The sequence below is a fragment of the Malus sylvestris genome, chromosome 5 (assembly GCF_916048215.2).
Source record: "Malus sylvestris chromosome 5, drMalSylv7.2, whole genome shotgun sequence".
In the NCBI taxonomy this organism is placed as follows: domain Eukaryota; kingdom Viridiplantae; phylum Streptophyta; class Magnoliopsida; order Rosales; family Rosaceae; genus Malus; species Malus sylvestris.
In genome coordinates, this window is record NC_062264.1 from 35,520,870 (window position 1) to 35,543,200 (window position 22,331).

The 22,331-nt window shown below is 35.2% G+C and overlaps 2 protein-coding genes and 1 pseudogene across 5 annotated transcripts in view; 2 read left to right on the forward strand and 1 right to left on the reverse strand.

Moving 5' to 3' along the window:
- The first annotated feature begins 299 nt into the window (after positions 1 to 299).
- LOC126624538 (thiosulfate/3-mercaptopyruvate sulfurtransferase 1, mitochondrial-like) overlaps positions 300 to 22,331 on the forward strand; it is a 104,324-nt gene continuing 82,292 nt past the window's right edge. For 2 of the 4 annotated variants that reach the window (XM_050293615.1, XM_050293614.1), the window contains exons 1-10: positions 300 to 590; positions 1,534 to 1,722; positions 1,977 to 2,036; positions 2,203 to 2,265; positions 2,787 to 2,911; positions 3,040 to 3,202; positions 3,775 to 3,834; positions 3,973 to 4,031; positions 4,381 to 4,462; positions 4,588 to 4,651. In XM_050293615.1, coding sequence (XP_050149572.1) covers positions 486 to 590; positions 1,534 to 1,722; positions 1,977 to 2,036; positions 2,203 to 2,265; positions 2,787 to 2,911; positions 3,040 to 3,202; positions 3,775 to 3,834; positions 3,973 to 4,031; positions 4,381 to 4,462; positions 4,588 to 4,651 — 970 coding nt within the window. In that variant the 5' untranslated portion in view covers positions 300 to 485. Of the gene's footprint in view, positions 591 to 1,533; positions 1,723 to 1,976; positions 2,037 to 2,202; positions 2,266 to 2,786; positions 2,912 to 3,039; positions 3,203 to 3,774; positions 3,835 to 3,972; positions 4,032 to 4,380; positions 4,463 to 4,587; positions 4,652 to 4,854; positions 4,923 to 5,148; positions 5,517 to 22,331 lie in introns of those variants that run through there. The other 2 variants (XM_050293612.1, XM_050293613.1) reach the window with 2 other exon arrangements.
- LOC126624531 (patellin-4-like) lies at positions 8,655 to 11,408 on the forward strand (annotated as a pseudogene).
- Positions 12,122 to 22,331, reverse strand: part of LOC126624536 (L-ascorbate oxidase-like) — a 101,581-nt gene continuing 91,371 nt past the window's right edge. Inside the window, exons 2-6 of the mRNA XM_050293609.1 lie at positions 14,346 to 14,542; positions 14,132 to 14,224; positions 13,616 to 13,828; positions 13,342 to 13,530; positions 12,122 to 13,241 (exon numbers count right to left, since the gene is read on the reverse strand). Of these exons, the coding sequence (XP_050149566.1) occupies positions 12,279 to 13,241; positions 13,342 to 13,530; positions 13,616 to 13,828; positions 14,132 to 14,224; positions 14,346 to 14,542 (1,655 nt within the window). The 3' untranslated portion in view covers positions 12,122 to 12,278. The remainder of the gene's footprint in view (positions 13,242 to 13,341; positions 13,531 to 13,615; positions 13,829 to 14,131; positions 14,225 to 14,345; positions 14,543 to 22,331) is intronic.

Genomic DNA, 22,331 nt, shown 5'->3' on the forward strand with positions numbered 1-22,331 from the left:
ATAATTTTTTTTTATTTAAAATTGAATATAAACGGTATCTAACAAAAACTAATTGCATGATATACGATAAACGGACGTGATTAAATGATCTTTATGATCCTCACAAAGAGGATCCGGAAGGATCCTCATTATTGCCAAACGACTTTGAGTTTAGGGGGTCAATTATAAAAACTTTTAGTAAAAATGGCAAACACAGAAAAGAGAAAAAATTCAGGGGCATAAATGCAATTTTCCAGATGAAATCAAATCAAATTTAGCCTATGCTGGCTCATAAGTTTTAATCGTCCGAACAAGCCCCCACAAAATTCCGAGGAAATTAAGGCATAAAGTAAAATCCTGTCACCGTCCCATTGAGCTGCTGCTGTAGATAGATAGAGCCTAGAGGGAGACCCTTTGTCTTCTCTTTTACTGACACCTCGAGTAACCTCCTCCTCGTCCTCCTCCTAAAAGCCAAACCCTTTTAATTTCTATGGTCTTTTGAGTGAATGGCTTCATCTCTTTTCGCAAGGACTCTCCTGGGTCATCGCCTTTTCCACTCTTCCTCTCACTCTCTCTGCCAAAAGCCCCAATTTTTCACCTCCCTCTTCAATGTAAGTAGCAAGCTTCCTTTCTTTTCGTGTTTAATCTTCGATTTTGATTTGTGGGTTTTGTTCTTTTCGATAATATGCTTATTCCCTTTTGGTAAATTTTCGATCTTTTGGTTTTAGCCGGTCATTTTTCTTGCTCTATATATCTCAATTTTTGTATTTTGTTCATGGGTTTTAGTTTTATAAGTGAATTGAGTTTGGAAATTGGTCTGGAATGTTTGGGAGTGCTTTCCTGACAAGGGTTTTTCTTTGTTTGATCAGCTAAGTGATTTGTGGTAATGTTGTAGTTTACTATTGTGAAGGTGTTTAGTGTGATTGTTATGTAAATGGTCTTAGTTCCTGAATGTATTCAATGACCCTAGCAGCTCCGTTTGACTCCGGTAGCCATGAACTGGAAAGAAGGGAATTTGTTGGAGTCTGCTTGTATGTTTTCTAGATTCCCCCTTTGATTGTCGTTATGATATAAAGTGTTCGGTATTGTAGTTCTCGAAGTGATTTATTGGCTGTGTGTTTAATTAAATATTATATACACTACTTGGATATCGATTGATGTAGATTACTCTGTCTAATTTACATAACAAATTCGATCAAACCATTGAAAATCCTGTAGTTTCTTAGGCGGAAGAGCTTCCTTTAAAGATGTTTTTCTGGATTGAGTGATTACTGTGGAATCGTTGAGAAACATGTATTCTTCATAGTGTGCAAAGATTATTGCACAATCCTCTTTACCTAAAAACTCATGTTTTATTTTAAGAGGCCTTGTCTGAATCATCCACAATTGTTCGTCTTCTCTGTGATTCCATTTTGATTTGATTTGGGAAGTAGTTAACTTAATCATTACGTTTGTTTATTAATTTGAAATACGCTTTTCAGTTTGAGCAGTTTACTAAATCTAATATTTTTTCTTATGTCAAGATTTAATATAATTATTTTTCTGTCAATGCAGAAGGGAACAGAACACTTTCAAGCTGACCCTACCTATAGAAGATATAGAACATCTGCCTGGGTTCCTCGTGTTATGGCTTCATCAGTAGCTGGCGCAAGAGCTGATTTTTCAACACAATCTGTGTCGACAAAAGAGCCTGTTGTTTCTGTTGATTGGCTCCATGCTAACCTCAAAGAGCCTGATCTGAAGGTACCGTGTTTTGGCTTGTTTATACTGAACTATTTATTCATCCTTCCCTTTCTTCCACTGGAGTGTAAGTCTGGAATAAGTTGAAGATATTACTAACGAATGCTTGATTATATGTAATTTTTTTCAATTGGTTCATAATGTATGTTGTCATCATCATGATTTTCTAATTGGAGATGGCACTTCTGTTCTGCTTTCCTATATGCTTCCTTTTTCCCTATGCATGTTGGTAAACTATTTTTAGTTATCTACTTCAGGTGCTAGATGCATCTTGGTATATGCCTGATGAGCAAAGGAATCCAATTCAAGAGTATCAGGTGCTCACCAAGCTTTCTGGACTGATGCTGTCATGTGATAATTCTTAATAATATCTGTATCAATGGATTCAATTCCAATCTTGTTCTAAGATCTTCATGTTATTTCGTATTGCTTCATTTTCCACTACGGCTCATTTTGGTCAATTAAACCTCTTCGTCATGACAGGTTGCTCACATTCCTGGTGCACTTTTCTTTGACGTGGATGGAATATCAGATCGCAATACTAAAGTAAGATGTTTTCTATTCTATGTTTCTTGTCAAAATATGATATCAGATCGCACTAGCATCACTAGCAATGAATGCTAGTGTTGGATGTTGAAATCAGCAGCCTTATTTTCTTTGCTTCTTGAGCTTCATTCTGGCCCTTTTTTCACATTAGGGAAATAAGGATGAAACTAGTATGGCCACAAAACGCCTGAGTCTATTTTCTTAACGTGCCAACTATATTCTTAGCGATTTATTTCATTCCACTAGTTTGAATTAACTTAGAAATACATTCTTATTAGCCATTTTGGAGAAGAATTCAGATTATATGATTAAGCTGTTAATATTAATCTGATGAATGACTGTTGACCAAAAAAAAAAATATGATGAATGATTCTTCATGTCAACAAATTCTGATGAATAGTTCTTGATGTTGTTCTTATGAGTGTGTGGGCCATGATGGCCAGGCATACACACCACTTTTCTAACTATCTTGCTCTTTCCTGTTCTCTCTTATTGAAGACTAGAATTATGACTTGTAACAGTTACCGCATATGTTACCATCAGAGGAAGCCTTTGCTGCTGCTGTTTCTGCTCTTGGCATTGAGAACAAAGATGATCTTGTTGTGTATGATGGAAAAGGGATCTTTAGTGCAGCTCGTGTGTGGTGGTAAGTTATGGGACTGATTCGGAAGATTTAAAGTTTTAACTCATCTGAAATGTGATAAAAAAAAATTGTGTTTTACGCTTTTTCATTGTGTTACAATCTAATGTTTCATTTCCTTATAAAAATGAAAGGATGTTCCGAGTATTTGGCCATGACAGAGTTTGGGTTTTAGATGGAGGCCTGCCAAGGTGGCGTGCATCTGGATTTGATGTTGAATCTAGTGCCTCTGGTGATGCAATTTTGAAAGCTAGTGCTGCCAGTGAGGCAATAGAGAAAATATACAAGGGACAAGCAGTAAGTTCATTATATACTTGTCTCTGAAAACAGTTATGTTTTAACGCTGACCGGGATTTTGGAATTCTCTGACTCCAAAAGCCATTAGCATATGGTTATGGTTATTACAGTATGTTTTGTGAAATCTAGATGTTGGTCTTTTTATTTATGTTTTTCATAGTTTTATTGTGGACGCTTAAGCCAGGATAAATGTCTTAAATCATAGGTTCTCTCTTTTTTTTTCACTTCCTCAATTCTTGTAGTGTCTGTTTGCAGTCTACTTTCTCTATACCTTGTACATTGTAGATTTTCTTGAGATCTAGAAAATTGCAATTCTCTCCTCTAGGGACATAAGTAAAGAAATTTGGAAGTTTGATGGGGGGTTGAGCTGTTGAATGTTATCCTAGAGTTAAGAACTTTAGTTTTCCATTCTTTGGGAAAAGGAGGGTGTAGGGTTCGGTCAGTCCTTGAAGGTCGCATGTCGACTAAATTGACCTTGTCTGACGTGACGCTTTTCCTAAGTTTTTATGATAACATGTGATAGTTTTCAAGGCTGCTTGTGATGGTTTTGGGGAAGAATTTTTGTTCTGCAGGTTGGGCCCACCACATTTGAGACTAAGTTTCAGCCACATCTTGTCTGGACTCTTGATCAGGTTTGGTTTCTCTATCTTAATTGACTAGTAAAGGTGCATATCTTGAATTCAGCCCTGAAATTTGTGGCAAGTATGGGTTTACCTTTTTTTTTTTTTTTTTATATACTCTCATTTTATACTTCCAACTGTATTTTTCAGGTTAGAAAAAATGTTGAGGAAGGAAGTCACCAACATATAGATGCCCGATCAAAGGCCAGGTATTCTTTATGCTAAATCAACTAATATGAAGCTTGAGTAATTCTTGGTCTGTTTTATTTTCCCGGTAATTGTGTAAATCACCAGCTGGAACGTGTTCATTCATGCATTGTGAAATAATAATCTTGATTGAGATAATATAACAGTATGTTGAGCACTCAAAATTTTCTCTGCCTCACACAAAGGAACTTATGCAGATTATATGGAGACATTTTATTAGAGTTCTTTTCCTATTTGTGATGTGTTTTAAAAAAAAAAAAAAAATTAGATTACATGATCTTTGAAGGCCTATTTTCTGATTATTGTTCTTGCATTAACAATCTTGGATTTGACGGAAATTTGGTGTTGCAGGTTCGATGGAACTGCATTAGAGCCTCGAAAAGGCATAAGAAGTGGTCATGTGCCTGGAAGCAAGTGCATTCCTTTTCCACAGGTAAAAATATCAAATTCTTGTGTTACCTCTTATTCCTTTTGAAACTGCAACAAAGTCTAGTTGGGTGTGTAAAAAACGGTATGCTGCATAAGCTGTTGAGTAACAAATGGGTTCTTTCCTTGCAGTTGTTGGATTCTTCAGCGACACTCTTACCAGCAGATAAGCTGAAAGCCCGATTTGATGAAGAAGGTAATAACTTCTTTGTTTTATTATTACTTTTTTGCTGTAGTCTTAGATCTTGAATACTTTTGTATGTACCCTGTGCTGCTCTATGGTTTCCGAGCATTGTCTCCTTTTTTAAACATAAAAACTCAACCGCAGACAAATATTTTAATTGGTCACAAGGTATCTGTCTGTTATTATTAATTAATGACCCTAACCTCATGCTGCAGGTATCTCCTTGGAAAGCCCTGTCGTTACTTCATGTGGTACTGGTGTGACAGCTTGCATTCTTGCATTGGTAATCTCTCTCTCTCTCTCTCTCTCTCTCTCTCTGCATACCCAGCACCCACTAAATTTCTTGGAAGTATTAGAGCTGCAGAGATGATTTTTTTTTATTTTTCAATAGTTGATCATGAACGTAAACAATGGTTTTATTTTTCCAGTTACGTTCTTTTAATAAATATTTTAGCAAGGAACCATGCCGCATTTATTCCTACTTCTCGTATTCATGTGCTCTCTTTCAGGGCCTTCATCGACTTGGTAAGCCTGATGTACCAGTCTATGATGGATCGTGGACTGAATGGGGAGCGCAGTCCGACACACCCGTCGACAGTTCTACAGAAAGTGCGTAATGGAGCGGTATTGCCGGACGCTAGTTGGAACCATGAACAGCCTGGGGTTTGCCCCCAATACTCAGATTACAACGAAAGAGGTTGCATCTCAATTAAGACATCCGGTATAAGTCATGCTATCGAATTGCAACCTGTGTTTTTCTTGTTAAAATCTCAACCTTTAGTCCCCTCCTTTGTTTGAACACTGATGAGAATCTTATGTGACACATGAATCAAAGCAGCAGAAATAATCCTTTGTGGTAAATATTTCAAGTCGAAAACCATGTACTCTTCCTGGCTTGATAAAGTAAATAAGTTTTGTTTCCATATTTCTTGAACTTTTCACTCTTCATTTCCTTGTTGAAGATGATTTTCGGCAATTTTTTTTTCCGTTTCCGACGCCATTACAGAAAATGGCTGCTGGATATATATTTTCAAGAGATGAAAAGATACATACGAACACCGAACAGAAACTAGAATACGATCTCGATTCGAAGAGAGAAACATCATATTTACATGCATAAAATTCTTGTCAAGTTGTAGATGTGAGCAGTAGGTTGAGATTGTTGGAGAGTGAAGGCTTTGATTGAGCATCAAAGTGTTCTGCTAGTATCGCCACAAACTTCTTTGGGACCAGGCAGTTATTCTCCAAATATAGCTTCTCTTGAAGAACAGGAGATGCAACTACTTGCAGCTCTTCAATGGGAGGAGCTTCTTTCAATTCCTGCACGCATAAGATCTTATGTTATAAACAGTTTTATAAGTTTTCTTTTAAGCAGTTGGAAAATTATTTCCGCACGCTCTCTCGACCACTTTGACTCCTCTTGTTTTTAGCTACGAGATTGAATGGAGGAAAAAAACGAGCATGGGCGTGGAGGACCAAAACGGAGTGTGAAAATTATTTTCAAGTTAAGCAATCTAGTATCGTCTACACTCGAATTCAGGCTTCTGAAATAAGCAAAGACAAGATTGGAAAAAAGGGTTATTCAAGCAGGATTAATTGTTAATAATTATTCATTATTTTAATCATCATAATCATTAAGATAATCGGATTTACAGAAATAAAATGATAAAAAGAAAAAACAAAGGCTAAAAAAAGAGCTGGATAAATGGATTTGATGTTACGTGTACATATCTCAAATTGAAATTATTTCGAGTGTGACGGTCAGATATAAATAAACAAAGAAAAGATAGTAACTAGACTTTTGGATGGTGGAAGTAAAATTTAGAAGGAAAAACTCAGGAAAATACCTTGAATGACCCCATGAGTTGAAGAATCCCAACTTGGGCCTGCAAGTACTTGACATAGTTGTAAGCAGCAGTGAGCATCTCAGCTGTGTTCATCTTACTTCCTCCAGGAACAAGCTTCCCTAGCGCTTGAGTCTTCTCTGTGATCTTCCTCCTCCTTTCTCTAGCCGCTATACTCTGAGCTGACACACATTTTTCACCCACTTTTTTCTTATTAGCAACATTAGTTATACTCTCGTGTCCATGATTAATGTTTGCTCCTGCGCTATTAGTTAAATCCTCCGGAAGTTGATCGAATTTGGGAAGTGGAGTAGGAAAAAACTTGGGCACAGGCATCAACGAGGGTAGCGGACACAAATTTGGAACAAACCCATTAGAAAGAGTAAAATCCGGTGAGAAGCAATCTTGGAAACATTTTTGGCGTTTCGGGTTGGGGTAGGGATTGAAATCAGGGGCAGTGAGAGAGAAACTATTATGTGGGAGAAGAAGATGATCATCAGTAGTAGTATCATGATCATGATTTTCAAGGTTTAGAAGATCGTAGGGGTCATACCATGAATGATATTCATCAACAAAGCTATTGGAAAAGTGGGAATTAATATTATACTCGGAATAATAATAATATTGAAGGAAGTCTGCTGTTAAGAGCTCTGCTTCCAAGTTTTGTTGGAAACAATTAGTGATCGTCATCTCTGAGTCGAAAGCCTGAGGAGGCAATGGACTCAAGGCCATGAAATATATGTGCTTAAAACCTGAAAAAAAGAGAGAGGAAGTAAAAGAAATTAGAAAATGAACACAGCATAGAGAAATTAAGTATACGTAATTAAGATTTTAACCATACATGCATAATAAGATGTTTAATATTTCGTCCAGAAGCTGTACGTGTACAAGGCGAGTACGAAAAGGAAGTATATACATAGCGATTCGTAGATAGCTAGATTCTTGAAAAGAGAGTAAAACTGCAAGCAGTGAGAGAGAGGGAGAGAGAGAGAGAGAGAGAGAGAATTGTACCTGAGAAGATACTGTGTAAGGTGAAAATGTTGGTTGTTGTACAAGAGTAGACAGAAGCAGACCTAAACAAGACCTGAGATAGAATTACCACTAATTAACTGCTACAACTTATAAAAACCGACTTAATCCTTAATTACTTGCGAGAGAGAGAGAGAGAGAGAGAGAGAGAGAGAGAGAGTATTGAGAAAAAAGTGGAGGTTGAGGGTTGGAACGGTTACCAAATAACAACCTGCGCGGGAAAGTCTAGGGTTTTTAGCTTATCTTAACTGTAAGTGAAAACCGCTATACATGGTGGCTGCAATGCCCTAACTTTTACCTAGTGCATATATAGCCTTAGGACAAAAGACTATAGTTTATCTTGTTAATTTCAAGGACTGAAAATTAAAAGGATTAACATTGACCTAAGGGGAAAGGGTTTAATTACGACATCAGTATGCTTAGGTTTTTTTTTATTGCATTTGCTTAGTTAATTACATAGTCTAATTAAATATGGTCCCGCTAGCGTTATTTAGGTGCACTTTACATACGTCATACAATATTGGAACCTATGATCCAAAATGCCGACAAATTTATGAACTCAAATATATTAGATGAAGAAAATATCATTATTCATTCTAGTTTTTAATTTTGCTAACATGATTAATTAGTGTTGCTATTAGAACCACATTACTGATCACTTCTCTATTACAAGTGAGTCTCTCATACATAGGTGAAGCTCATCTCTATTAAAGAGACCATCAATATATTTGGTGCAACTATTCTTAATGATATATATGTCAAGTTAAGATTGGCCATTGCTAATTTTATCTATATGAAAATATTGACTATTAATCTATACTAATCTGAAATGGCATATACCACACAAAACCGTGATTGCCACCCCATGTATACCAGTTCAACCTTAAAATTTGGAATCTGAGATTTGTGGTGGGTATAGTGACCGAATATTGCTCTCTCACTTAATAATTTGGCATGTTTGTCAAAGGTTAATCTAGAAACATTACTTTAGATCCAAGAAATCTCACACTCTCGTTTAGAACCGTTCGTTTAACACCAAATATAGAAGAAAAGGAGAAAACAGTGGAGAAAAACAGGGTCAGACTGTAAGGCCTTGGTTCATCTTCTCTCAATCTTCAATCTTCTCACGTCAATACATTAATTGTCCTTTATATTTTATTTTAGTTTAAAAAATTTCAAAGTAAAACACTAAGTTCTATCTGGTAAAGTTCAATCATGGCAACGGGAGAGAAGATTGAAGAGCCTGGAAAGGATAATAAAGTCACTCATTCTGAAGAACAAGAAAAAGAGTTATCCAAGGATATCCAAGAGAAGGGTAATGAAGCAAAGGATTTGAAAAATGTTGGGGAAAGTGGTGAATCTAAAAAGAATGAGGATGTCACTAAGAAGGCGGTGGCCGAGGAGAAGAAGAAGAAGAATGAGGATGAAATACAGAAGAAGAACAATGCAGTTGAAAAGGGAGATGAGAAAAGTTCAACAATGGCGATAGAAAAAAAGCTAGAAAATCCCCAGGAGGATGTGAAAATGTAGGTGAGGCTGGTGAATCTAAAAAGGATGAGGGTGTAATTGAAAAGGAGGTGGTGGAGGAGAAGAAGGCGAGTGAAGGTGAAACGAGGGAGATTGTGGTGGAGGAGAAGGCTAATGAAGGAGAAATTGAGGATGTGGTATTGGAAGAGAAGAACAATGATCAGGTTGAAAAAGTTGAGAAAAGCTCATCATTCTGGGACTTAAAAGAGCAAGAGAAAAGGGCTTTGATGGAGCTGAGATCCAAGCTCGAAAACGCAATACTTGAGAACAAGTTGTTTAAGGGAAATAAGAAGAAAATGGTGGAGCATGAGAAGGAAAAGGTATTGGAGAAGGAATGTGGAGAGAAAGAGAAAGTAATAGAGAGTGAGCCTGTGAAGGAAGCTGAGAAAGAGAAAGAAAGTTCCGAGAAAGTAGAAGAGGTTGAAGAAAAGGGAAAGATATGTGAGAAGGCAGGTGGGGAGGAGGAGAAAATCAATGAGGGGAAAGGAGAGGAAAATGCTATGAAAGAAGCTGAGAAAGAGAAGGATAGTTTGACGAAAGTAGAAGAAATTGAAGAAAAGGGAAAGATATCGAAGAAGGAAGGTGGAGAGACGAAGAAAATAAATGAGGGGAAAGGAGATGAAATAGTCGTGGAAAAAACTGTGAAGGAGAAGGAAGGCTCTAAGGAGATAGAAGAAAAGTTAGTAGTAAAAGAAGAGAAACAATACGGCGATAAACCTTCCAAGCAAGAAGACGAGGAAAATGCGGAAAAGGCAGAAGAAGGCCTGAAAGAGAACAACAATGAGGCTATTGATCAGGATAGAAAGCTTGACGTTATCGATAAGGATATCACAATTTGGGGGGTACCCTTATTGCCTAGTAAAGGAGATAGTGGCACTGATGTGATACTATTGAAGTTCTTAAGGGCTAGGGAGTTCGATGTCTATGATGCTTTCGAGATGTTGAGGAATACGCTCCAATGGAGGAAGGACAACAAGGTGGATTCGATCTTGGATGAAGAATTTGGTGACGATCTTGGTTCCATAGGGTGTATGAATGGTGTGGGTCGTGAAGGACATCCGGTTTGTTATAGTAATTTTAAGCTGCTTGGGGATGAAGGGGTGTATGACAAAATACTAGGGACTGAAAAGAATCGCGATATGTTTATAAGGCGGAGGGTTCAACTGATGGAGAAAGCAATTCAGAAGCTCGACTTTAAGCCTGGTGGAGTGTCCTCAATCCTCCTAGTCAATGATCTTAAGGACATGCCTGGTCCTTCTAAGAAAGAGCTTCGACATGCTACAAAGCAGGTTGTCGGGATACTTCAGGACAACTATCCTGAATTTGTTGCAAGAAATGTAAGATCCTTCTTTTCATGAGCCTTCAAATTTTCATCCATACAATTTTCTTTATATCATGCCTTGCAATGCAAGTAATGGAACATTTTACATTTTGGTGTAGATCTTCATCAATGTTCCATTCTGGTACTATGCCTTAAGTGCTACTAGCGCTGTCCTATTGCCTTTCTTAACTCCAAGAACCAACAGCAAAGTTGTCTTCGCACGCCCGTCCAGGGTCACAGAAATCTTGCTCAAGTAACATCCTTAGCTTCATACATCACTAATTGTTGATTGGCCTATTAGAAAGTATTGAACTAAAACTTATGATTATTCATTACAGGTATATAGCTGCAGAGGAACTACCGGTCCATTATGGCGGGCTGAAGCGGGAAGATGAGTTTGATTTCTCAACTGAAGATGCTTCCGCAGAGATTACTGTTTATCAATCATCATCAGAAACTGTTCAAATCCCTGTACCAGAGGTATGTGCACTCAAAAAAAATTATTCAATCTTGTGGCTACTATATATCAAACCCGGAACCATAATAATATGTTGATGGTTGATGCGAAACAGGCAGGAACAACTTTAAAGTGGGAAATTACCGTGTTGGGTTGGGAAGTACACTACAAGGAAGAATTCTTTCCAACTGATGAGGGATCATATGGCATTATCATTCAAAAGGGCAGGAGGCTTAGTGCGCAAGAGGGTTCTCTCCGAAATTCTTTCTCGAACAACGAACCTGGAAACGTTCTTTTAACAATTGAGAACGGATCATTGATGAAGAAGAAACGCGTTTGTTATCGATACAAGGTCAAGAATGGTTCTTGAGAAATTGTACTCAGTCTGAAAAGTGTTTATGAAATTGTTCAAGATAGGCAGTATGCCTGGGAAGTCCCATACAATAAGTTACATAGGTAGCACAAGTTTTCTTTTAGTAATGACAACGTTATTTAACACAGCATTGTTTTGGCCGTGTAATTTGTGAATGTGTTTCCACTCGGAATTGGATGACATTTTTTCTATGAATTTTTGGAGGATGATATTCATATGTAAACTAGTCGCCGGCAACAATTTTGTGTTGTTGGCGGCGCAGCCATATTTATGAATCTTCAAGTTTTGTTTGTAGATCAATCATTGACGCGCACAATACTTCTTCTAAAAAATTTGTTAAACCCTAAACAAATTGGATGGAACTAGGCCTGAGTTTCAGCCGGAACGGATCGAATATGTTTCTAAATATAATACAAAAAGTTTTGAAAATGAATTCAATTCTAATTTTGGAATCTCATAATTATGAGAGTTACAAGACTTCATCAATACCAAGTTTAAAAGTACCTCATCTAAAAGTTTGATAAAGCTCTTGTCAACGATCGCGTGGCCTAATGGATAAGACGCTGGCCTACGGTGCGGGAGATTGTGGGTTCGAGTCCCATCGCGATCGTTCTTTGTTTTAATCGTTCATTTTGCTGAGTGCAATTTCTTGTTCTTCATGTTGAAATTAAATGGGGGCAGAATTGGAAAATCAGTTTTCTTCACTCTATTCTCATTAGCAATGCTAAAATTACAAATTTTTAATTACAGTGAATTCATGATTTTTCAGTCTCACTACGAGTTTATGAAAATTTTAGAACATTTATCCTCCAGCCATAAATGAATTTTTTTTTCTTAAAAAATTAGACAACTGATGGAAAACCACGGTTATCGAATAAATAAATTAAATGTTACTAACAATTTTTTTTATATATACAATACAAGTGATAATAGAGGAGATAAAGATTAGAACATAAAACTTCCAACGGAGGGTTAGTGACGCTCTCAACCACGATTTTTCGAGGTTTAATTGAATTTCTTTAAAATTGAATATGATTCATACATGGAAAAATGATTTGCTCGTATCTTTAGAAAAGAATCACTAATTTCTACGGTGAATGGAAACCTTTGGTTTCTCCACAGCCCATAACAGAAGAGGGCAGCTTTCCCACCTTCTCCACCCCTTCTTCAAACACCACCCCCATTCCCATATAGAAATGTGACTGTATATGGCAATGAAATGCCCAAACACCTGGATTATCAGCTCTAAATCTCAATGCAGTCCAACCGTAAGGATGTACCGGCACCGTGTTCTTCTTAATCGGATTCACAAGATTGTACTTCCCAACATCCTTCTTGATGTCAAACTTGCCTGTCCCGTATCCCAGCACCCAAAAATCATGTCCATGGAGATGCCACGGATGCGTCTCGCTGTTGTTCACTGTCATAGTGTTTGCATTCTGTAAAATAACATCCACCGTGCTGTTGAACCTCAACCGGTATATCCCATTGCTTGAAGTAGCATTTACATTCTTAGCAACGCTGTATATGTCGTAGTTCTCGAAGTCGTAGTTTTCCGGAGGAGGGTTTTGGTCGAAAACGCGGTTTAGGTTTACATTTTCTTTTAGGGCTACTAAGTAAGGTGTGTGGGGAAGAGAGAAAGATACATTGTTTACGGACCATCTGTGGACTCCATCTATCTTGTTTTGTGTGTTGAGAAGCACAATCACTTTGTCTGAAGTGAGAGGAGGAGTGTGAGTGAAATTTTTGTGGGCTTTGAGTGAAAGACTTTGTGCCAATCTTTGTGCAGTTTCGTTCCATAGGGGGCCTGCGGTCGGAAGAGTTGGAGGAGATTTCTTGGGGTAGTTTGGATAGTAATTGAGGATTGCTAGGCCGGTTAGGGTTGCAGGTTTCCGACTAACAACGTTTGTAGTCATCCAGTAGTTTCTTGATGGGTTTTGGTTTGCCTTTACCAGGATAGAATAGGTCTCGCCGGAGTAAATGTATAGGTTTTGGATCTCAAATGGCTCCACATAATGCCCATCGGCTTCAACAACAGTCATATTGTGACCCTGCATAGCATTTTATTTTGTCACTAATAAATACAAGCTTTGAAATTTTTTAACATAATTGGAACTATTAGAGACTTGGTGAGTATTGAGTTATATTTACCTCAATTTGAAAATTTAGAGCTGATAGAGAGGTCAAGCTACTAATCCTTAATCGGTATGTTTTTCCGGAGATTACTGTCAGAATATAGGAAGAACAATCAGGATTTGTCGCGTTACAGACCCCGGCTTCTAGGCTAGGAGTTGCTAGTAGAGAGCAGTTGAATCTCCCTCTTCCATTAATCAAAAGTGACTGAAAAGTTAATGGAATGTACATTACCAACAGTGTAAAGTAGTATGTACTTTTGTAATTTTGATCAATGAAAATAGGCATTTACCTGAGGCTCCCCAACCCAAACAAAAGGTATGGAGGACAAGCCAGTAGCTTGTTCAAAAGTACTTTTGTGGTACCAGTCATTAAGGATAATGCTTCTGTCATAATCATAGACAAAGGGCTCAGAAACTCCGTTAGGAACCGATACAATAATCGATCCATATAACCCGGCTTCTCTTTGAATTCCATAATGTGCATGGTATAGATATGATCCAGCCTGCAATTTAAGCCATCAAAACTTGTAAGATGGATTAAAACATTGTTTATAATCATAAGCATATATAAAATCATTCGCCGAGGCTGATCCTTTGATTCATTTTCACCGAAAAATTTGCAGATACGCAAAAAAAGGGTAATGTTGTATTTTCACAATATATATCTAGCATGTCACATCAAATTGTCAGTTTGATATCATAGAATGATCAATGGTTCAAATTGACAGTATGACAGCATAACATGTCAGATATATATTATCGAGAAAAATTCCGTCCAAATTATTGGTTCAAGCTCCAAATCTTACCCTATCCACAACAAATTTGTATATGAAGATATCTCCAGGCAAAATAGGACATTGAGTCACACCTTCTGTTCCATCACTCCAAGGTGTTCCAATCTACAATATTAACTCAACAAGAGAACAAAACTCAACATCTAAAAAGTTTGTATTCAAACGCCGACTTGAAAATGAACAAACGCCGACTTGAAAATGAACATCATGGTATGAAACGACGTACCTGTCGAATTCCATGCCAGTGGATCGCTACATTCTCCGTTAACAAGCTGTTCTTAAGCTCAACTACAACTGTGTCACCTTGCTGAGCCAATATTTTTGGTCCTGGGGTTCCCCCATTGATGGTTATGACCAGCTTCTTAAAGCAATCTGGAGATTTGTACTCATACTTCACCTCCCATCTGTAATGCCGGATTCGACCTTCGACCTTCGACACAGCTACCGAAAAAATCAAATGACATAAAACCAACAGCTTCACCAAAGTTCTGCATTCTAAAATCTCAACCATGTTTAATTATGCTGAAACTGTACAAACAACTTTAGGCCTGGCATGTATATATATATATTGAAACATATCTTACTGAAATTTAATTAGATTTGGCTTTGCATGAAACTATGTATCCAATACAAATCTTGGTCAAATAGAACGGCTCGAAGAATATTTAAAATCTGGTTGAACTTTCAAGCTTATAAATTTGCCAAAAGGATGCATGTGGTCTAAAATATCCATAATATCCCGATATTTTCATCGAAATTTCCATATTTTTGGACTACCGATATTTCCGATATCATCGATATTTTAGACCTTGCTAAGTAATTCATGTATCTTATCATGCAATGTATAAAGTGTAAATTATTGTACTAATTCATTATATATAAATGATTATGGTGTGTTTAAACTTCTTTCATTAATTACTACATATTTTCTACACTCACAATGTTTGCTAGTTCGCTATATAATCAACTTAAATCAGTTATATCTATCATGCAATGCATTTCCTTCCAATTTTTTGTGATAAACTAATAGATAATTGACTAAATAAACATCCTGCAAAGTTTCAATAAAAATTTCCAAGTTTTTCTTACAATTTCCGTGGTTTTTATTCAATTTTTATCGATATCAATAATATCCCGATATTTCCATCGAAATTTCCGTGTTTTTGGACTACTGATATTTCCGATATCATCGATATTTACTACCTTTGGTTTCTTTGTAGATGAGTGTGAACAATGTATATATTAAGATTGTTCTAAAAATCTCCTCCTAGCGTCGTCTGACTCCGCCTAGGCGCTAGGCGGATATTTACTCACATAACAACGATAGATAAAGGCATTATCACAACTTAGGGATGGTGAGCAATCCCAATAAAATAGAACTTAATATATACATATTAAAAACAAAAACAAATGCAAAATCTCCGGATGACTAATACTATTCCAAGTCATGCATGAAACATACACATTTGTCCCTTCATGCCACTTAGTTATAAGCAACCATCATGCATTCACTAATACTATTCCAAGTCATGCATGAAACATACACATTTGTCCCTTCATGTCATTTGGTCATAAGCAAATATTATTCCAAGTCATGCATGAAACATACACATTTGTCCCTTCATGCCACTTGGTTATAAGCAAACATCATGCATTTACTAATACTATTCCAAGCCATGCGTGAAACCTATACATTTGTCCCTTCATGCCACTTGGTTATAAGCAAACATCATGCACAAGTTGTTTACTAATTAGTATTACTACTATTAGCTTGTAGTATGACTGTTTTCTTTATGTTATTCATATGCCCAAGACATTGTAAGAAATAATTTTGATTATTCAAAATGAATCAACAACTAGTTGTACAGGGTTACAGTCAGTGTTACTCCCAACTTGATAAAGAAAGAAGAAAAAAAAAGGAAGTCGACTTCCAAACTAAAATAAAATGTATATAAATATAGAAATTTGTTATTAGCACTCCAAAAATCTCATTTGGCACTCCAAACTTTCTATAATTAGAAAGAAAAATACACTTGTGCGAAGTGTAGAATGAGATTTTTGGAGTGCTAATAACAGTTCCCTAAATATGTCTTAACAAATATTGTACGTGGCATTGACTTAGACTTTCATGAATAAACTTGTAATTTCTGGTATCATTTAGTTGGATTCTGTTGAGTAGTCCGGAATCCTTGCTCTTGCTCATTTTCATAAGTTAGTTTGGAGCCCTAGATTCGAGTGAATGAGGATTAACCACAATAGATCTTGTGAATATAAATGAAATTTACCATGTTATTACTTCTAATCCAAGTTGGGAAGTACGTAAAGTTCTTTAATTATATTCGTGAAAAGATATGTTATTTCATTGATTGATTCACGTAGTTAGATGTTAATATCGTGCATCTTTGATTCATGGAATTGATTAATTGATGTGATTGTGGAGTGTCGTTGGATAGGATTGTTATTATTATGAATAGATTAGTAGATCAATGTGGCTTGAGAATAATAATGTGCTTCATTCGTTGGTTCTTTGATATGTTACATGTGGTGGATTAAGGTATCATGTTGAAAACATAGTGACTTATATGATGGATGGAATGGAAATCTTGAATATCATGTGGGTTTGTTATGTAGCTCTGGATCTAGTAATTTCATGCTTGTCAAGTTCTAATAAATGATTAAGGAATGCTATGCTTTTCTGCCTGAACATACTGTGGTAAGCGTTGGAGTGTAGTGAATGGTGAACTATGAATGACTTGATCCCTTTTTAGGATACGTAGGCAGTCTAACAAGGAAGTTATATGCAGCCATAAAGTATACGAAAATTACTACGCAATTCGAATCTTGAATTAGGCTTTGTACATATCCCGAAGGTGGGATCTGTTGGATATACGGATACTTAGTGACGTCACGTGTCGATCTTAGACGTATGTTGGGATCAAGGCGTGACATGCTCTTAGGTTTGATTATCAGTAAAAGCGAATTGTGACGCTAATCTCACCTCCCTCCCTTTTAGTGTAGATAATATCGTTTGTTAAAAAAAAAAAAAAAAGTAGTGCAATTTCAATTGAAGATTTCACTTTATTTACAGAATTGCCATTTCTAAAACGAGGCATGATTTGGGCTGGTGCGTTTTGGGCACGGAGTGGGCTGTCTAGTGGGTAGGTAGGATTACCATTTTGCCTGCTTTAATCTTGATCCAACGGACAGGATTTGGGGGCAGTTCGGTCAATTTAGAGTTAGGGTTAGGGGGTTTCTGGTGTCGGTGGAGTGCGTGCAGGAATTGGGAGAAGAAAGAGGGGCTTCCATCTCCATTTCTCTCTCATAAACTCTCCTCTCTCCTCTGTCACCCACAATCAAATCCACCACTCTCTCTCTCTCCTCTCTCCTCACTGTTTATAGTTTTATAAACAGTGCTATTTTTAATTTTGAAATAGTGATTTTAACTTTAGTTTGGATAACTTATTAAGTTTGTCTTTTGGATAAATTATTAAGTTTGTGTCATATCATATGAGTATTTTCAGAATTGAAAATTGATTATTTCTATAATTGAACACGAAATATATTTAGGAAAACTAATGAAAGATGTTTCAAAACTTTGAATTTTTTTAACAAACAATATTATCTAAATTAGGGTGAGGGCACAGACTTAGACCTAGTTTGGGAGTGAGGTGCTTAAAAAAAAAGCTCCCATGAAAAAAAGCTGTGAGGGTTTTAGGTGTTTGGTAAACTGAAAAAAAATGGCTTATTTTGGAAGCTGCTGTGAGAATAAGCTGAAATCAAAGGAAAAAGTTGAAGCTGCTATTTGCAGCTTTGGAAAACTGGCTTTTTTTCAAAGCACACGGAGCTACAGTGCTTCTTTAATGAAAATACCCACTATTAGACTGTTTTTTTTCCAAAAGCACTTTTACAAAAAAGTTTACCAAACACTCTGCTGATTTATTTCACAGCCGCTTATTCTCACATCAGCTTTTTTTCAAAGCACAGCAATACCAAACCAGCCCTTAGCCTCACAATTGGCTAGCAATAATATGGTTAATTTGTCTTTGGCGAGAATTGAACATAAAACCTTTCACTCATAAATGAAGTGTATGTGTTCAAAAGTAGTGTAATCTCCATGTTTAGTTTCAGAAATAGTATCCCTGTTCAGTTTTATAAAAAGTGTAATTCTCGTGTTCAGTTTCAGAAACAGTGATAGGATTAGTGTTTAGTTTAAGAAATAATGATAGCGCACACGTGTTCAATTTTCAGAAATAATCAATGTTTAGTTCCAGAAATAATGTAATAACCATGTTCAATTTCAAGAATAAACAGTGTTCTATGGTCAAATGCAGGATTGGTTTTTTATTGTTACTATTTTCACTACGAATAAATGCAAGGATGTTCGGTACGTTAGAGCAAATTAGAATTCACTCCTCCAATAGAATGCAAGAGGTAAATTCGTACCTTCATAAAATGTTTACCGTAAGACATATATATCTGTCAAGTAGGTGACATCATCTATGTGACATCATCATGGTGACAAGTTCAATCGCATGGTGGGGTTCTAGTATTTAAAAATGAAAAAATCAAAATCAAAGAAAATGATGGGATTTACGGTTTACACGCATCCGTTATCTTTTTCCCGGCAGTTTCTGACACGACACGGTGACACGACACGAAAATGACACGAAAATAACGGGTTTCGGGTCAACACGATAACTTATCGGGTCATTATTTGGTGACCCGTTAAGAACCAGTTAATAACGGGTTCTTAACGGGTATACACACGGGTAACATGTGGGTAACCCGTTTTGACCCGTTAAGAAAAAAATTATTTTGATAATTTTAAAGTTTAATTACTAAAATATTTATTATAAAATACAATAGCCATATTAATATATACAATATATTCTATATTAAATATATAGTTTTGTATTATTATTCTATATAAGTTTAAAAAATAAGTTTTAGTCATTATTTATTTTTATTATGAGAGTTCCTTATTATCATTACTAGGATAAATTTTACTTAACATGTTGTTGTTCAAAATTAAAATAAACTAATATAGTATTTGTATAGGCAAGAACTAAGAAGACATACAATTTATATTTAACCGTCGATTGTCATTTACGCTTTATTCTTCTTACTGAATTTCATTTTTTAAATTTTCTTTTTTGAAAACATAATCATCTGGCAGATGTCAAAAGATGAACGGTTCAGATCTTTGGTATCATGTTTCGATATTTACGGTTAATTGAAATATGAGTCGATGTCATATAGTTTGTAGAAACTTTATAAACATCAAGCAATATTTTCACTAACCGTAAAACTCTGAATATAATATTAACGATCCAAACCGTTCATCTTCATGCATCCTCTAATAGATCAAGTTTTCAAAAAAGGAAAATCTGAAAAAATAAAATTTGATGAGAACAATAAAGCGTAAATGTAAACAACAATCAACTGTTAAAGTTTGATCTATGATTTATATGATTATAGTGGCAAATTTCGAAGTTAAGCTCTTCATGAAAGTTGTAAAGTTTGTCATTACGAGCGTTTATATATTTTTTCTATATTTTTTTACACTTCTAAGTTAATTAAAAAACTATTAAAGACTTTAGGTAAGTGAAAATATACTTAAAATAAAAATGCGTTTTTATGTTTTGGATGTGACAAAATGGTATGTATATACTTATTTAGTATTATGTTTTTCATTTGATTATTTATTGGTTTAAAATATATTTTCCTTAATGGGTAACGGGTAACGGGTCGGGTCATATTACCTGTTAATATTATCGGGTCGATTTCGGGTCGGGTCATTTTACCCGTTTATTTTAACGGATGTTACACGACACGACCCGTTAAGATATCGGGTATGACACGAAAATGACACGAACACAAAAAACACGACACGAATACCAGGTCTTTTTCTTGGCAGTTTACACGCTTCCGTCATCTTTTTCTTCTTTCTTGGTTTTTTTGCCGAGACTGCCCTCCAGCTGGATCTCTAGAGCTTTCCTCTGGTTTCTATCACCCATCCAATCCATCTGACTCATCATTGCACTCACTATTCCGTCTCCCTCTCCCACGCCTCATTTACTCCCTCTAGCCTTTATGTACTCACTCATGCACGGTTTACATATTTTAAATGTTTATATATATATATATATATATATATATAAATTAATATAAAAAAGTTAGATATTTGAAGTAAATAAATAATTTTAAATCATGTTAGAAAAAACTCCTCATAAACCAATCAAAGCAACTGAATTCACATAATAAAATCGGTCTTTCAATTTCGATCTACATTCTATTTAATTTACATTAAAAATAGATAAAATAATATTTATAAACAACTAAAGAATCACATTATTGTCAGCCTATTGTAAGGCTAAGCTCACTCCATTCCCCTTAAAGTAAATAATATCATTTGTTAAAAAAAAAAATCATTTCACAACAAATTTAATCACATTATTATGCACATGCGAAAGATTTTTTTTATAACCGTCATTACACGCCTCTTAAGATGTTTTGAACATGTTTAAAAATAAAGAAAATAATATTTAATGAACAACTGATCGAATCATATTATTACTAGCATATTGTGAGGTATTAATTAAAATTTTTTAAAAAATGTACAAAAAGAAATAATTATTAAAAAAATAATGTTAAAATGACGAAAAAATTTCTGCATTATTTTGGATTGCTTTTAAAAATTCTTGTTCTGAAGGTATTTTTATCCAAAAGTTTTTTATGAAGCTTGTGACTTTAAAAGAGATTGTTGATTTTATATATAAAAATAATTTCAAGTGAGAAATAAGAACTGCCACAATGTTGGTGAAACAGTGTCAAGCATCTTCATTGGACGGAGGACTACGCGTGTTGGGTTGGATCGCCAAAGTGGCTGGAAAAATTTATAAGAAAAATTAACGAAAAGTTCAAAAAAATTTCCCTTTTAACGAAAAGTTCTTTTTAAAAGGTATGGTAAATAGTGACAGGTAAAGATAAAATTGTGTTTTTTTCGTTAAAAGTGAACAGTACCGAGAGTGTTTTATTAAAACTCCCAAATTTATAACCAAGCGGACATGTTTTTTTCTCTGATGTTCAACTGCAAGTAGAAATTCTGTTAGTTTAAAGGATTTTAAGGATTAAGTGCCTTTTTTTAAAAGAGGATTAGCTTGGACGGGATAACTAAGCATTTTTAAAAGAGAAGTCAAAATGTTCATATCAACGATAACAGTAAAAAAAGATGATATTAGTGTCAGCAACTTCAATTTTTTTTAACAAACGATATTATTGAAAATGTCTCACAATGAGCTAACAATAATGTGGTTTAAACTTTTATTTTTACATTTTGTCCTAAATTCTTATTACAATCATGAAAAGTAAATAATGTAATAAATAGTGATTTAAATTTGACAAATCGGTTGGAGAACAAAAATTTTAAAAAAAATCAAAGTACCATAGAAGCTTTCAAATTTAAATTTTATGTTTGAAATTTGAAATCTCCTTTAGAAATGAACAAATCAGTTGTTTTTTTTTATAGATTTCTTTATAGATAATGTTGGCGGTATTAGAAAATTTTATTAACAAGAAAAAATATATATACTTAATCTCATGCACATAAACCTTAACCCTTAATTTGGCCCAATATATTATTAAAGAATTCCCACTTGGTTTGGTCCCGTATAATTTTATTTTCCCTGCTAGCAAGATTATGAATTCCAACTATCTTTAGTTTTGTTGGAATAATTTCCCAAGTCATAATACAAAATTAAGAATACCAACTATGCTTTTGTTTTTTTTCGGCTAAAAAAAGTAAAATTCAAAAATCAAAAAATCAAAATCAAAGAAAATGACAGGAAAGAGCAACAACTTGTATATGTATAGTTTATATGAAAGTAAATTAGGTCATCTCCAACCGAACCGGTCAGAAGGTTATATGGGTAAAAATAACTCGAAATGACACGAAAATCGTTTCCTATCATCTTTAAAAGAAAATGATAGGAATCTTCAGCAGTTCCCAACACCAACCTTCTCCCAAATTTCACTGAATAATTTCAACCTGCTTCATAATTTTTTAGGCAAACTAATGAAAGAGGCTTGAAAACTTTGAGTTTTAACGATAAAGACAAAATAAAAGGTAAAGTGAATAGTACAAAGATTGATTTTTTAAGTGTAAAAATATGGTTTTTCTTTAAAGTGAACAGTATCGGGAGCTTTTCATTAA